The following is a 14,585-nucleotide window of genomic DNA, read 5'->3' on the forward strand; positions in this document are numbered from 1 at the left end:
TGAGCGACGCTTCCTTTTGTCTGTATCACTACATTGTCTTATAACCAACAAAAATCTTATCTCAGAAACGTTACTGATTTTTTCCATATGGATATTGCTGCATTATTTATTTTTGGTTTGCTACCTCTTTGTCTGTAGTTCCTCTTCTGTCCCTTGGAGTACATCGTCCCATATCAGTGAAAGCAGAATAGTTTCCAGGAGATTCCTGGTCTACTGAAAACAGAACATCACTATGTGAAACTGTGGTAAAATAAACGCATTAAAATCTGGCATACTGCTCATATCATTTAAAGGGATGAAGAGATACTGAATCTATAATTTCACATTTAAGCAGAAGAAAAGCATGTTATGTTATGGTAAAAGTGGACCTTTAAAGAAACAAAGATACCAACTCTCAAGCAAAGGCTTTCCTCTGATCCACAGCAGAAGAATGTGTAACAGAGAATGGGAAGAGCAAAATTATGCCTTACTGTACGAAGTGATGCAGCCCTGCTGGACCAAATGGAAGACATGACAGCAGTACTAAGACTTTATCAAGTTGTGAGAAGCTTTTCTAAATGCCAACAATATAATCACAACTACATGCACAAAACATGACTAAAGCATGCTTCATGAGATAATAAGAGGAAACAATTTTTCTTCACTAGGTGTTCTAAGATTCATTTCTACTACACCAGGGGCACTTGTTAGGCCAACTTGTTGTTTTATTTCATAAAAAGATGGAATTATAAATCATTACTCACCAATCTCTGTGGCATATTCTCTCTAAAGCATAGTTTGCCAGTGTTTACTAGAGGATGGTATGCTATAGGATGGAAAATGCCTCTTTTTGAATTTTAATAAAAGAAAAATCTTGCACTCTCTCTAGCTTAGCAAGTTTCCAGTGTGAATTAAAATGTAACAGAATTATTTCAGATCAGAGAATGAAATGAACTGTCCCTTGCCTTCTGAGATTTACTAGCATTTGTACTCTCCTAATGTGGGCTGCTGGAGGCTTCTGATTGATATTTGCTGCAGTTTTACAGAACAGAGACCTCAGTGGGCTGTTGGCTAAGCCACGAGGACTTCAGGCTATTGAAAAATACAGTGAGGGCAAAAATTATTTAACTGTATCACTTTGGTTGCAAGCATGTCATCCCCAGCAAGTTCATTATAGTTCCAGTTGTGGACAGCTTTCTTAATATGGTTCTCTTGTTGTCACAGAAGCTATTAGGAATCCACTTTTTACTCCGCACTAGGGATTTCCCTACTTCCAAGAACTAGAAGTTTCAAGCAAATATGATACACGATGAATATAATTTCTGGTGTTGGACTATGCGCAGTAGCCATGAAAAATTGTCATTAGCAGCAGACACTACACTTTCCCTAGGTTCTACTTGCCTTGAGTGCACACAGGTGAGATAGAAAAGAGCAGTATGCTTAGTAGAACCTACTGCTGTAGCCCTAACCTGTTGTGATAGGCACCTTCCCAAGCATTAACAAACCTAAAAAAAGATAGATATTTGAAAACAACAGCCCCATAGAGCTTGTTTGTGCCACTCCATACACAGAAGACTTCCAACAACTTCAGTTTCACTGTGTGCTACTACCTGTCAGAGCTAATCATGATGAGGCCTCAATTGTGACTATTTCAATTCTGACCTGTTTAATAGCTTTTTAAAAAAACACAAAATATACATTTTGAGAATAGAGATTTTTCGTTTAACTTGTTAAGAAATCATAGTAACAGATTAAATTCTGGTTTGTCTTGAAATAAGTATTTACTAATGTGGCAATTGCAAAAATTACAGAAAAAGAGGCAAGATTAATGAAACTGTCAGGCTGAGTATAACTTTTTTTTAAAGTCTATTTCACTGATCTGGTTTGAAAGTTGCTGTCAGTTGTTCATTGCTCTGCTTCTCTTTTTCTCAAAATATTATTAGAGCTTTTTTTATTTAACTTTGCCATATTAAAAGAACCAAACTAGAGTCATAGTAAGAGTACACAAATGTATCCTAGATGGTTCAGATTAATATCTTTTGAAAGTCTGTCACGTATTCTATAAGTGATAGCATTTCTATGTTAAATAATTCTGTTTCCAGACATACAGCCCTCTATGAGGGAGCATCTTTGAGAAGTTAATGACTTTAAAAGACTATTCTTGAAATCCCAAAAGGATGAAAGAACACCTTTACAATATTGGTTATGTGTTATTTGATCTTTATCTTAGCTTTAAAGTTTTGATTATTCAGAAGGTAATTCTGACAAAGTATTTCTGAAAACTTCATAGATATATTAAAATTTGTTGAGAATAATTAGTTTTGCTGCCACAGAGATTGGAAACCATTTGAACAGTGAAAATGAAGACTTCCTAAAATAATTTTCAGGTCTATTCACAAAAAGTAGTATGAAGCAACGGAATTAGTGTATTTTCATTAAAAAACAGAAACAACTTTCTATTACTCTGCAAGAATTAACAGCATTTTTATCAATTACATGTTTTACTATATCGTTTTTTACATGTTTTTGATGTAGATATTTTTGGTTTAAATATTCAAGGAAAGGCTCCCTGCATATTGTTTTCCACTTGACCAGTATCTTATGATGCCTCCATTCCCTTTCTGTAAAGTTCTTTTTTTTTTTTTGAGGAAAAAAACCACTTGCATAAGTTAATAACACCATTAATATTTATAGCACTAATTATCTAATAGTTGAAATACACCATCTATCCAATTGTCCAGATTACTTCATTTTGTGAATAGACAACACGTTTTTCTAGCTTCATGATGATGTAAAAATAACATTCTTCCTGCATTATGAGTTTTGTGGGATGAACTGTTGTTATTTACTACACAAATAAAAATGGAATGAGAAAGGGTGGGAAATACAGGGAATAAATCACAAGGATAGAGGAAGAAAGTGAATCCACCTTGGAAACACAGTGCACTATCATTTTCTTGGTTGTTGTTGTTAGTTGTGTCCATATCTTGAAGAGAGGCACTAAGAGGTAATCTTCCACAATCATTCTGGTAAAGTGGGCAATGAGTAGCACCATCTTGAGGCAGTGGATGAAAAGGCTGGTGCATGGGACTCTTTTTCAGAGCTGTAAGAGATGAATTTCTTTCTGGAATGTCTGGAAGCAGCTCAGTAATAAGTCTGTGTAATATACTGTTGTCGGGCAAGCTTCCCCTTCTTTTTTCAGCTTTAATTTGGTCACAAATGTCTTTAAGTGCAGAATCTAGTGCTTCAAATACAGATGACTTGCGTTTTGTCTTTTCAGTTTGTTTTTTAGGGGCTGCACTTTTTTTCCTTCGGAAAGGCACTGGGCTGACTAGGAATGCTATCTTGGAGAGGCCAGATTCTGCCTCCTGTCTCCTAGGATCTTCAGCAGGTTCTTGTTTAGCCCTTTCATGTTTCAGCATGGTGGTGAAGCGGGTGTAGGACGCTGGGCATCTCCCTTTGCAGGAGCTGATGAGATGCCGGTGGTGGTGGTGGTGGTGGTGGTGGTGATGGCCTGATCCATAAAAGCTTTCAGATGATGTGAAGGAATAGTGATCAAAGTCACTTTCACTACAAAAGGATGACCCCTCTATCTGGATAAAGTCACTGAGGTCGGAAACAACTCCATCTTGATCACTGTCTGAGAAATCCATATGTGACCGTTGTGGCTCATCACTGGTCACTTCAATATGAATTGGCACCAGGGTTTTAGACTTGTAGCTCCGTTGTACCTGAGAGGGATGTCTGACTTGATTTTCTTCCTCGAGCAGGGACTCAATAGAAAATCGCCGCTGTGAACATAAACCATTTTTAGGAGGCTCTAGTGTAATGGTTGATAACATTTCATCACCTAGATTTGGCATTGATTTTGACTTCTGAATTAGTTTTTCAAATTCTGATATTCTGGTTGGCACCATGTCTCTGGGCACCTCTTCAGTAGAAGACTCTCTCCAGCCCTGAAGAATACCTTTATGCTGTTCTTTTTCATACTGCAGTATTCTGGACTTCACAGAACAAATCACCTCAGAGTTCATCAAGTCCTTGCGATTGATACGATGCATCTTTTTGTACATTTTAAGGAAACCTGGGGCATCATGTGCAGATCTGTGACGAACTCTTGCCCTACTACCACCACGGCCCTCAGAAGCATATGGGGATGCCCAGTTCATTGAGCAAACCTCTTTGGCATCCTCCTCACATAAAAGAGAGCCCATGCTTTCAGACTTGGCCTGTGCATCGGGAAAGCTATCCCGATCATCTGTTAAAAGATCATCACAGCTACGGGATTTTCTCTTTGGAGAAGTTGTTTCTTCTGTGCTGCTCCAGACTTCTGCATTTTGACGAGTCATTTGCCAGCCATTCTTGTAGCTGATTGCCCTTCTTGAATCATTAGGAACAGCTAAATGTTGTCTGTAAGTGCTACAGTAATCTAATTCATTTGAGGTGTTGTGGTTGTGCACTGAATAACTGAGGAGGGATGGATATACTTTGCTAATATCCCCACCTTTATAATCCATAGAGCAGCATGACAAAAGAGAGACATTGCCAGAAATTAAAAGATTCAGAAAGTTGGAATTAATATCAGTAAGTATTAGAAAGACTAGAAAAGAGACAGCCATTAGTGCATCTGTTCTTTCAGCTTTGGTCAGTACATATGTTTCTACAGACTAGGACTACAGAGCTAATAAGCTGTTTTCCAGCTGCAATAATGCACTTATGATAATTTGAACATCAAAAAAGAAAAAAATCCAAATTCCTCAAGCATTGTGGTGATGTCCTCTCCCCACACAAAAACAAAACAAGTATCAATATTGATGATGAAGCAGGTCAAGAAACAACACAAGCTGAAAAGAATTTAAAGATGAAGACAAACCACAAATCTAGACTCCAGAACTATAACTTTGAGATAAACTGAATTTGGAGAGAGACTGAAGTTTTTTATCCCTGGAGTTAAGACCATCATTTATTATGTTTAAATAGATGTTTGTTTTTTTTTTCCTGTGGAACTTAAATTGAATTATAACTACAGAAAATGTAAAAATTGGACAAAATTCATATCTCTTAGTTAATTTAGTATATTATAGTATATATAGTATATATATGCATACATATATATATATGCTAAGTATTAAGAAATTATTCTGTTATACATTCTTAGCTATATTTCAAATACTGGCTTTTACACCTGTGCATTCTGAAAGCTGTACAGAGCTTTTGATCTGACTAACTTTCAGACAGTTCACAGAAGTAACTATAGGACAAATTTGAAACTCTGGTCTCTCATATTTGAGCTGAACTTTCAGAAATTGTTGCAAGCGGCAGCGTTCAGTTCAGGACCCATGCTTCAGTCAGTTCAGTCTGCTTTCTAGAAGAACAACTGAAATACTTGAGTTCAAAAGCCATGCTGAACAAAAGACTCAGTGTGCTGCTCTTTTAACAAAATGGTTAATTCCCAGAAAAGTTAACATTCTGCTATATTTCCTAATGTAAGAGAATGAAGTGATACATCTATATCACCTCTCTAAAGTTAAGTAGTTGTGTCTGGTACTTCCCATGTTCTCAAACACAGGAAGCATTTAAGTCATGGTGAATATTTATCAGTGGTGTAGTAAAAGGTAAATGCAGGTAAATGGAGTTTACCACATTTTCACTGCCTGTCCTGGTGCACCAAATTGATGAGATTACTTTTATTTTAAAACCACTGTTACGATTAGTAATTTAAAGCCTGTTTTTCTATCACTTCATTCTTAATATTCCTCACTGTTTTTCTTTGGTACATTCTGTTGCAACCTAGATGCTACGTTCTTTTCAGTAGGAATCATATTTTGCAAAGGTTTACACAATCTCTTGTACAGGTATGTCTGTTTGGATAGCATAGCTACAAAATACAGCAGACAAAAGACTAATAAAAACTTGAGTAGAAGGATGGGTATTGTAACAGATATTACTCTGTATATTACATCCATCATATGTTTTACTGGATACCTTTTGTCTTGCTAATGAAAACACCTAAAACCCCCAAACAAAACCACCTAATTAAAATGTCTCTTTTCTGGAGAGACATGGAGAACACCAGTGACACCATGAGTTACTTGGAAAAAAAAATAACAACTAGATTGTATATTCTGTACTGAGTAATTCAAGGATTTCTGAAATTAAGAATCTGACTATGGATATTTGCTTAATTAAAGTAGGTCTCAATAACTGACAATATCTAAGATACTAGCTATTGAACTGAAGGTCTGCTATTATGGAAACACATCTTTAACCTCACAGAGCATTTGTCCTGATTTATTTTCTCCATATCCTAAAAACAGTATAATAAGAGAAGAGTGCACTTAAATGGAGAATATGATTTGTAATGACTGTAATAAAAAATTCCTTGAAGTTTTATTAACCAATTTTCTTTGTCCTAGAAGAGGCAGATAAAACTGGAAAACCCTTGCTACAAGTCCAGCTTTTGATCAACTTAGAATTGCACATATAAAGATAAACAAGTAAGTCTTTAAGGAGAGGTCCAGAGCCCGCCATACAGTAAATCTCCCTACAGAGTGCACTCAGTGACAGTGGACGACAGTTGCATTTACTACCAAGAGATTGTACAAGACATCATCATCAGTTTTACTCCTAACAAACATGATGTCCTCTTACCTTTTGCTCGTGATGGAGAAGAAGGAGACGAGCTAGTTAAAGGCTTTCTAAGGGTGGTGTATGGGCCTTGCATATCTGTACGGCCCAGGCTGGGCCTGTTTGCATTCTGATCACTGTGAGCTCTCTGATGACTTACAGCTGGTTCTGACTTCCTTCTTTTCCTGTAGTCACTTGCAGTACTTGCAGAACTAAAAAAATAAGCAGAATTAGTAGCAGTCTAATCTCTGAAATCACAACTCAGGAATTAAAAAGCAAGCTTGTAATTGCGTTATTTGCTTATGGATTGAACAATGCCAGAAGAAACACATCTGAAACACGGATAGGGGAGAAGCACTGGGCTCAGCTCTCTTGCAGCATGTTTGACAGAGGAAAGCTGAATTTCTTCTTCACTTGATTGTTTCAAAGTTTCATACAAAATTGTTATTTTGCTTTCCTAGTGACAATTTCGAAATAAATGTGCCTTTTCAGAGTATTTTTGGAGATACTGCAAAAATATCAGCAACTAATGATTTGAAAGTGTTTCCACATTAATTTTGATAAGGTGGCAATACCACCAGAAGATCTGGCTACTGAGATAGCTGTACTAAACTGAGATGTAGACAGGTTAAACAGTCTGATTGTTCAGGATGCTGAATAAGATATTAAAGGAGCTGCCTTTATGAGTAGGAAATAACAGTGTGAGTAGTAAAATGCAGCTGTAGACAAAAAATTGAATGGTGAGTTGCCATTAGCACTAGAGTAGCAGTTCAGCGTAAAGATGAGAAACAGAGATAGAATAGATGAGGTAACAGGCTTGGGGGAACAGCACAGCAAGTGCTGCAAGCAGTAAGGTTAAATGATGGAGTGTTGAAGTTGAGACAGGAGCTCAGGGATGTCACTGGAAAGACCCAGAATACAGCATGAATTATGCTGAATGCAAACAGCAAGTCCTTAAAAAACAAAACTAAGAATTGCACTTGAGTATCAAAATATGAACATCCTCTCCATGTAACTCTCTTTTTGTTTGCAGTCCACCAGCTGAAAGTTAAAATTTGACTCTCTTCAGCATCTGCTGGCTTCAGGTCACAAAGAAAGCCCGTAGGCTGTATAATCGGTGTCTACTGAAGTCACATACTGTATTTCTTACCTGGAGGGCCTGTCCAGGCCTCTGTCTGTTGAAGAGTGATGATATAAGGAAGCCTGTGAAAACAAATATATACATCTATTGTATGCCTATATTTGAAAAAAGGTGACAATTTCCGCTTATAGTATTTGATTATTATGTTTGTTACTCTGTGACATCCTATAAAAACAGACTACAATGCTAAAAACAGACTCCAGCACACAGATATTGCAGTATTCAGTCAGGCAGTTTCCAAAAAAGCATCACTAGATTTCATTTTATCTTCTATGTCGGTTATATTTTTTCTTTTAAAGCACTACTAAATAATGATTCAGAGCCATGCTTCTCTATACTGTTTTCAAAAATAGATACACAACACCTGAAATTAACTTTGACTATGAAAATGTAACAATTTGAAAATAATTCCTCCTTGTGCAAAGCAGCGTCTGCAAAGCTTCTCCTCCATCTCAGTTGCTCACCAAGCTTTCACAGTCAGTTATAGCCAGAAGCAAAACCAGCTGAAAGACCCAGGATTTTTTCTGGCTCATTGCTGACCACCTTACATTCCTCGTCAGACCAGTTCTTTTCAGAGAACATGATGTGGCAACTATTTTTCCTCTCTGTAGAAGCCTTCTAGACTTACTCTCTAAGTAGGAAAAATTTTTACAGATTTTTCTCCATACCAAAGGATTGCAGAAATAATAACACTCATCCCTGTGTAAGCGTTCCAGCTGTTTCTCAAGCAGTTATACTTAATCTAACTTGTAAAACACTGTGGCAGAACTAGTTATAACACTGTTTTCCATAAGAACTGCAAATAAAAGCTTCAGAAATTATTTTAGTGTTAGGTTAAAAGGGCTAATGATCATCCAGCACATCCAAAACAACCTCCAGGCACAGTATACTGCAGGAGACACGATCTCCTCTATTCATCTGCATCTCATTTACAGCAGACGATGACCCGCATGCTTTCCAGAGTGTATGCACTACAGTTGGAAGGAGAACGTGGTATTTAAAAATTCCAGTGACAGTATGCCTATCTGCTATAAATTACTGCTGTGTTTATTCTTTAACATATCCACAAATTAATATGACATCCAGCAACACCTACATGCAGCTTTCAGCCTAAGAGAGATCTTCCTACCACCTGGGCATTAAGCTGCTGCCAAGAGGAGCAAGCTGAGGCAGTGGGACATGACCCATGTTTGCAAGGAATGGGAAGCGTGTTAGTGATGTCAGGAGTATGGCTGTCTCAGCAGGGCAGGTCTTTTGTAGCAGGGGCCTGTTGGGAAAAGACTAACAATGGTGCTGACATGAACCCAGCTATTCCCAGTGTTAGATGCTGCCTTCAGTGAAGGTTGCCACACTAACACAGTGACATCCCTCTTTCCCAGGTGGCTTTATGTGTGGTGGTGCTCGACACTTACTTTATTCCATGATGAGAGAGAACACAATATTTTGGAACACAGTCAAGCTTTATCACAGCATAATAATTTTTTTAATTTGCTAGAACCAACCTATTTTTCTTCATGTGAATGAAAAGCTACTTCTTACAAGTTTCTTTTTCCTAGTAAAACACAGATTTCAAGATTTGCTTTCTTTTTAAATTGTTTTGTCATTGTACTGCTCTTAGGTCATAAACAGCCTGTGTGTGACACTTTACTAATGCAATCCACTATTTTTTTTTTATTTTAATGTGAAGAACAGAAATGGCTAATTGTTCGCCAAAGCATTTTATGTATTGTAACCTACGTCATAAAGTCAATGGACTCGTAAGTTACAGAGAAGGGGTCCTGTGACACAAAACTGTACCTTCTGCTCTAGGAAACAAGTGAAGAGCTAACGCACCTTCCCACAGGCAGTGTAAGTAGAAGCCTGTGCTTTGGAGCCGCTTCTGTTACGGAGGTGTGCTGATCATCATCAGATATTCTCAAACAGGCAATAAACCTGCTGGCAGCACTTATGAAATGATCCCTGTTTTATATTTGGAACACGTGTGGGGATAATGATGAGTGCATTCCCTTTAACTCAGCGCATCTGAACGAAATATAATGATATTTGTTTTTAGAATATATTCTGGAGGAGGTCCTGAGTCTTTACTGTTCAGTTCGTATTTTCAGGTTTTTTCTTTAGATCTCATGGAAGCTGAAAACTGCTTTATGCCAATTTTTCAAGTATTCAAACTCAAAGTTTTAACAAAACATATCTAAATACAAGATCTGTCTGCAGCAAAACCACAAAAGCCGGTGGTGGCAGAGCTGCTCACACCGACAGGAGAACCTCAGTTCTCCGCATGCCGCCACACAGCAGAGTGAAGCAGATGTGCACTGCCACACAGAAGGAACACCCACAAAACACTTGTGGAGCATGTTCTGGAAAATACAAGTCTTATTTCAAAGCTGCCCATCACTGTCAACCTCCCCGCTGTTGACCAGTCCCTGGAATGCTCTGGTACCCACAGAGGGCCCTCAGGCTCACAGCCACCTGGGACTGCCTGTGAGGCAGTGCAAGCACTGTACTGTCACTGCAGGCCTTCTGTGCAAGTGCTATTCCAATCAGAGACAGACTGGGGCTATGTGTCACAGGATACAGGCCAACCAGCTGAGGCAGGGAGAGCTCTCACCACTTGTAATGACTGCAGGGTCATACAGATCGTGACGCAGATCCCATGGGCAGCATAGCTCCCATTAGCTCCTATGGAAGGCAAGAGGTAAACCACGCAACTGAAACAAAACCACAGAGCACTTCTTTATCCACAGCACTCCCCAGGCTGTATACAGCATGTCAGCAATCAGCCTAAGACAGTAAGAAATGTGTGTCATGCCAAAACAGATTGCTGAGTTGCTGCACAGCTTTTCCTTTCCTTCCTTAAAGATATCACCTCGAACGTAATGTGCTCTTTTTCCCCTTCTTTGATGCCATCTTTTGAAGATTTTGAAAGACACATATGGAGGCATATATGTTGTACCATACCGTACCAATTTTTAACACACACATACATTGTAGGCTGTGTGAAGTTTATACCTTCTACCCACTGGTAGAACCACACTGATAGAGGTGAAAGGTGAAAGCAAGCAGTGGATAAAGTTGCTTTTCATTTCCACTGTTGGCAGCTGCCTGCCAAAAACAATTCAGTATTAGAAATAACCATAGCAAACTACAAATACGGATTTTACTGAATACTTTTGATACAGTTTTACTAAAAGAGATGAGATATATATTTATAGTTAAGCCAACGCTTTAGCTGTTTTCATGCATCAGAGCTTTAGTGGTGATTGAGAATGAAGTTAAAGAAGGCAGGAAAAAGTTAAAAACAACAAACAGGTTTGTTTATACCATGCTTCTAATGTTTTAACAAGTTGTTCCACAATATTTTCCGCTTAAAAAATATTTAATTCACTGTAATTTCCATACAGGAGTTATACTGAAAGATTTTTAAAGTTTCAAAACAAAAGACAAGTGCCTCTGTAAATTAAACAAAGTCAAAACCAATATTGCTTAATATTCACTTTACACAGACTTGCTGAACATGATTACATTTCAAATAATCGTATGCTAGGACTCTTACATTGTCTTCTGACATATAGAGCACTCTCAAATATCAAGAAAGGCCTGGAAGTTCGTTTTCTCAGAGAACTAGGCCCAAATTTCACAACTGTAAAGTTTTTCCTAATTTACAGAGCTTAAAACCAAGTTGGAGTAATCTGCAACACAATTACAATTTAAGGTCACAATTTTTGTTTAATTTTTGGAGATCCCAAAGAATTGAATCACAAATACAACAGAAGCAAAGCCACTGTATGAAGTACAGTTGTTACTGCTGGATTCACTGACTTTTGCCCTAAAACTCTAAAAATGGGAGTGGATAGGAGGAGGAATGAAAGCCTGCATCTCTCCCATTCAGAGTAGGACAGTGACAGTCCACTACCTGATCTTGATGTATTTTATTCAGAGTGTTGACAGTGTCTTCGAATTCTGCAGTTGCAAATTTACAACAGGATTATCGATCGCTGTATTACCAAATTAGCTACCTTAGTCATAAGTACTTAACTGGAGAAGTGATAGCTCAGTCACAAAGGCTTTGAGTTGACGTATAGAATTTGCAGTCAGATATTTTAACAAAAAATACTATTATACTGATGTATTATTAATTGTGTGTGAAAGCAACACAATTGCCCAACCCTGAAGAAGTGGGATGTGGTCAAAATTTAGAGACATATGGGCTGTTGTGTAATTCTCAGTGTTAATCTCTGAGCAGTTTTGAGGATAAGAACTCACAGTTCCTATGATAACAAGATCAAAAATACAAATGCATTAGTGATCTGGAAAAATAGAAAGACAAAGATACACTGATTGTGAATTAGAAATGTCTCATAGCTATCAGGAGGAACCCACAAAATTCTAACAGACACAAACGGCAAGCATGCCAACCCTTCTTCCCAAGAGAATCACCTGAACAAGAATCATTCATTTACCTCATTGGAAACACCGGAAGAACTGTCTTGAACATAGTCCAAAAGCTTTTTAGGTGGCTGCATCATATAAGCAGAAGAGTAGAGATGGAATGGAGGAGAATCAATGGCAGCAAGGAATGAAACGTGGAAAAGGTGACACAGTTAGAAACTAAGTGTTGACAACATCGAGTACAAGTGTGACACGTAGAGGTAGAATGGGAGGAAGAATGTGTTACAGTATTTTGTAAATTTTTAAGCAGCTAAATAAAATGTTAGTAACTTCAGGGGGTAAAATTTACAACTGGAGTAACTGAATCAGTACTAGTTGTATTTAATACTGGTGAGACAGCATAAGGTGTCACGGTTACATTTTTGCTGGAGAAATCTCAACATTCTTCATCTTAGAGGAGACACTATTCTCAAATTATCATCATAAGTAAAACATTGTTAACAGTGTTTTCAGAAGAATGTATCTGGACTGTTTCTGCCTACCTATGCGGAGGAATAACAAAACAGCTTCAATGGCTAGATAAAAGGAGATAAAAGGTAATCAGTCATAAATTTGATACACTGGGCAACAACTTTTAAGGGAAAGTATGTAGTTTGCTTTCTCTTCTTCTCTCACTGAAGTAGCTGCGAGTTCTGCTGTTGGTGTTTGAGCAGGTACAAGAAGGTAGCTGCTTCCCAGGGTGCCCTCTAGGATCCTGTGCCAAGTGATCAGGTTCCTCATGTAGCCTGGTGTATCAGTAAATTTTTTATGCTCTTATAGATTGTTTGAACCTAATCCAGCCCTAATATATAGTCCATATTTAATTTACTAAAGTCACAACCCTGGCAAGTTGGGGCTCCACTTGAAAAAATAGTAGTTATATGCATTAGATGATTTTATTGACCTTTCTCAAAAAAGGTCATATTAACTTTACTGTGTTATGTTTGCTGAATTTGGTAATTTATAAATTTATATAAAAATACTTTCCCTAACATATTTAAATATTAATATTCTGTCCTCACTTACCGGACGTCCAAACTCCAGTTCCGAAAAGAACTTATACCAGGGTTCGTTTTCTAAATCTATGTCATCTGGGTTTATGCGATTGGGCTGGAACAGTTGTGAAGGAAAAGGGAAGGAAAAGGCACACACTGAGCGAAGGGCTAGAAATGCCATGTCACTTCAACAATACACATGCAAACACAAAACAAATACAGGGAAAGCAATGGAGTAAAATCAAAGAATTATGGTATTTAAGACAGAATATTCTTGTTCAAGAGCCGTCATTGACTGGTAGCTTTAATACTTTCCTTTTCATTGCTATTCTTCCAATGACTGAAAGACTTTAAGGATTTCAAGATTACTCTTTTTAAGCTAAGATGACCACTTCTGTAAACATAGGTGCAAGTACATTTAATACTACTGAAGATTCTTTGTTAAGAAAATGCTTTAAATGATCTTCAGCTAGGCAACAAAGTGCCCATGTGATCAGCAAAGCCATAAAGACATAATTCTATCATGATCACTTTCAGTTATTCCCTTCTCAGAAAGCAAGTTAATTCTGGATCTTGCTGTCTTGAAGCAAGCACTGAGCAGAGATGAGAAATATGCATCATGCAAGCACGACTATATTAAGAAGTCACTTCAGAGCGTCAAACAGAACTTAAAGAAATTTTAAATCCTTATGGTCAAAAATAGGGAACAAAAGTTATGCATTCCATAATTTCAGCTTTAGCAGCATTTTGTAATGCTTTATCTCCCACAGGCTCACTGACATGAAGTGTTTTTGGTTTTTTTTACAAAGAAAAATATAGTTTTCATCTGAAAATTCTCACAGCAAAGGGATAAAGTAGGAATTGAAGTCAGCATTAAGAAAGCTTTTCAATGAATGAATAATAATTGACAGATTTATTCAAGCAGCATGAATACATGACAGTGCAAAACAGTAGAGCTCCCAATGGGATGCTTAATCCACTGCAAACTTGGCTGCCTTATTTATTTTCTAAACAGCCTCAGTTTCTTTGTTGGATCTGATGTGTGCTGACCTGCAGCACAGAATTATAGAGAACCACTGTCTTAAAGAGCTGCAAATAAGAAAAAAAAATCTTGTAGAAGATATTTCTGAATTTAAAATTTTGGCTGTAATTATGAGAACTCAGACACCAAGTATGGTGTGACCTAGAAAGCATTCCTCAAAGGCGGCAATGGGGTCCTATAAAAATAATGTTTCTGGTGATGAAGTATATAGCATTTTTTCCTCATGAGTCAAGCTGTCACCAGCGTACCAGAGCAACCACATACAGCTATTTCTGTTTTCTACAAGAGATAACTCTGCATACTTGACCATTTCAGGTAATTAAACATCTTATAGCACTCTTCTTGCTGCTTCTGATGTTACTTGATCAAACTG

The 14,585-nt window shown here is 37.6% G+C and overlaps 1 protein-coding gene across 25 annotated transcripts in view; it reads right to left on the reverse strand.

Moving 5' to 3' along the window:
* Positions 1-14,585, reverse strand: part of SORBS2 (sorbin and SH3 domain containing 2) — a 194,750-nt gene that overhangs the window by 25,307 nt on the left and 154,858 nt on the right. For 21 of the 25 annotated variants that reach the window (XM_021396833.1, XM_021396835.1, XM_021396832.1 and 18 more), the window contains 3 exons: positions 7,757-7,809; positions 6,631-6,818; positions 125-213 (listed from right to left, as the gene is read on the reverse strand). In XM_021396833.1, coding sequence (XP_021252508.1) covers positions 125-213; positions 6,631-6,818; positions 7,757-7,809 — 330 coding nt within the window. Of the gene's footprint in view, positions 1-124; positions 214-2,908; positions 4,484-6,630; positions 6,819-7,756; positions 7,810-14,585 lie in introns of all 25 variants that reach the window. The other 4 variants (XM_021396841.1, XM_021396853.1, XM_021396857.1 and 1 more) reach the window with 2 other exon arrangements.

The sequence above is a fragment of the Numida meleagris genome, chromosome 4, assembly GCF_002078875.1.
Source record: "Numida meleagris isolate 19003 breed g44 Domestic line chromosome 4, NumMel1.0, whole genome shotgun sequence".
NCBI lineage: Eukaryota > Metazoa > Chordata > Aves > Galliformes > Numididae > Numida > Numida meleagris.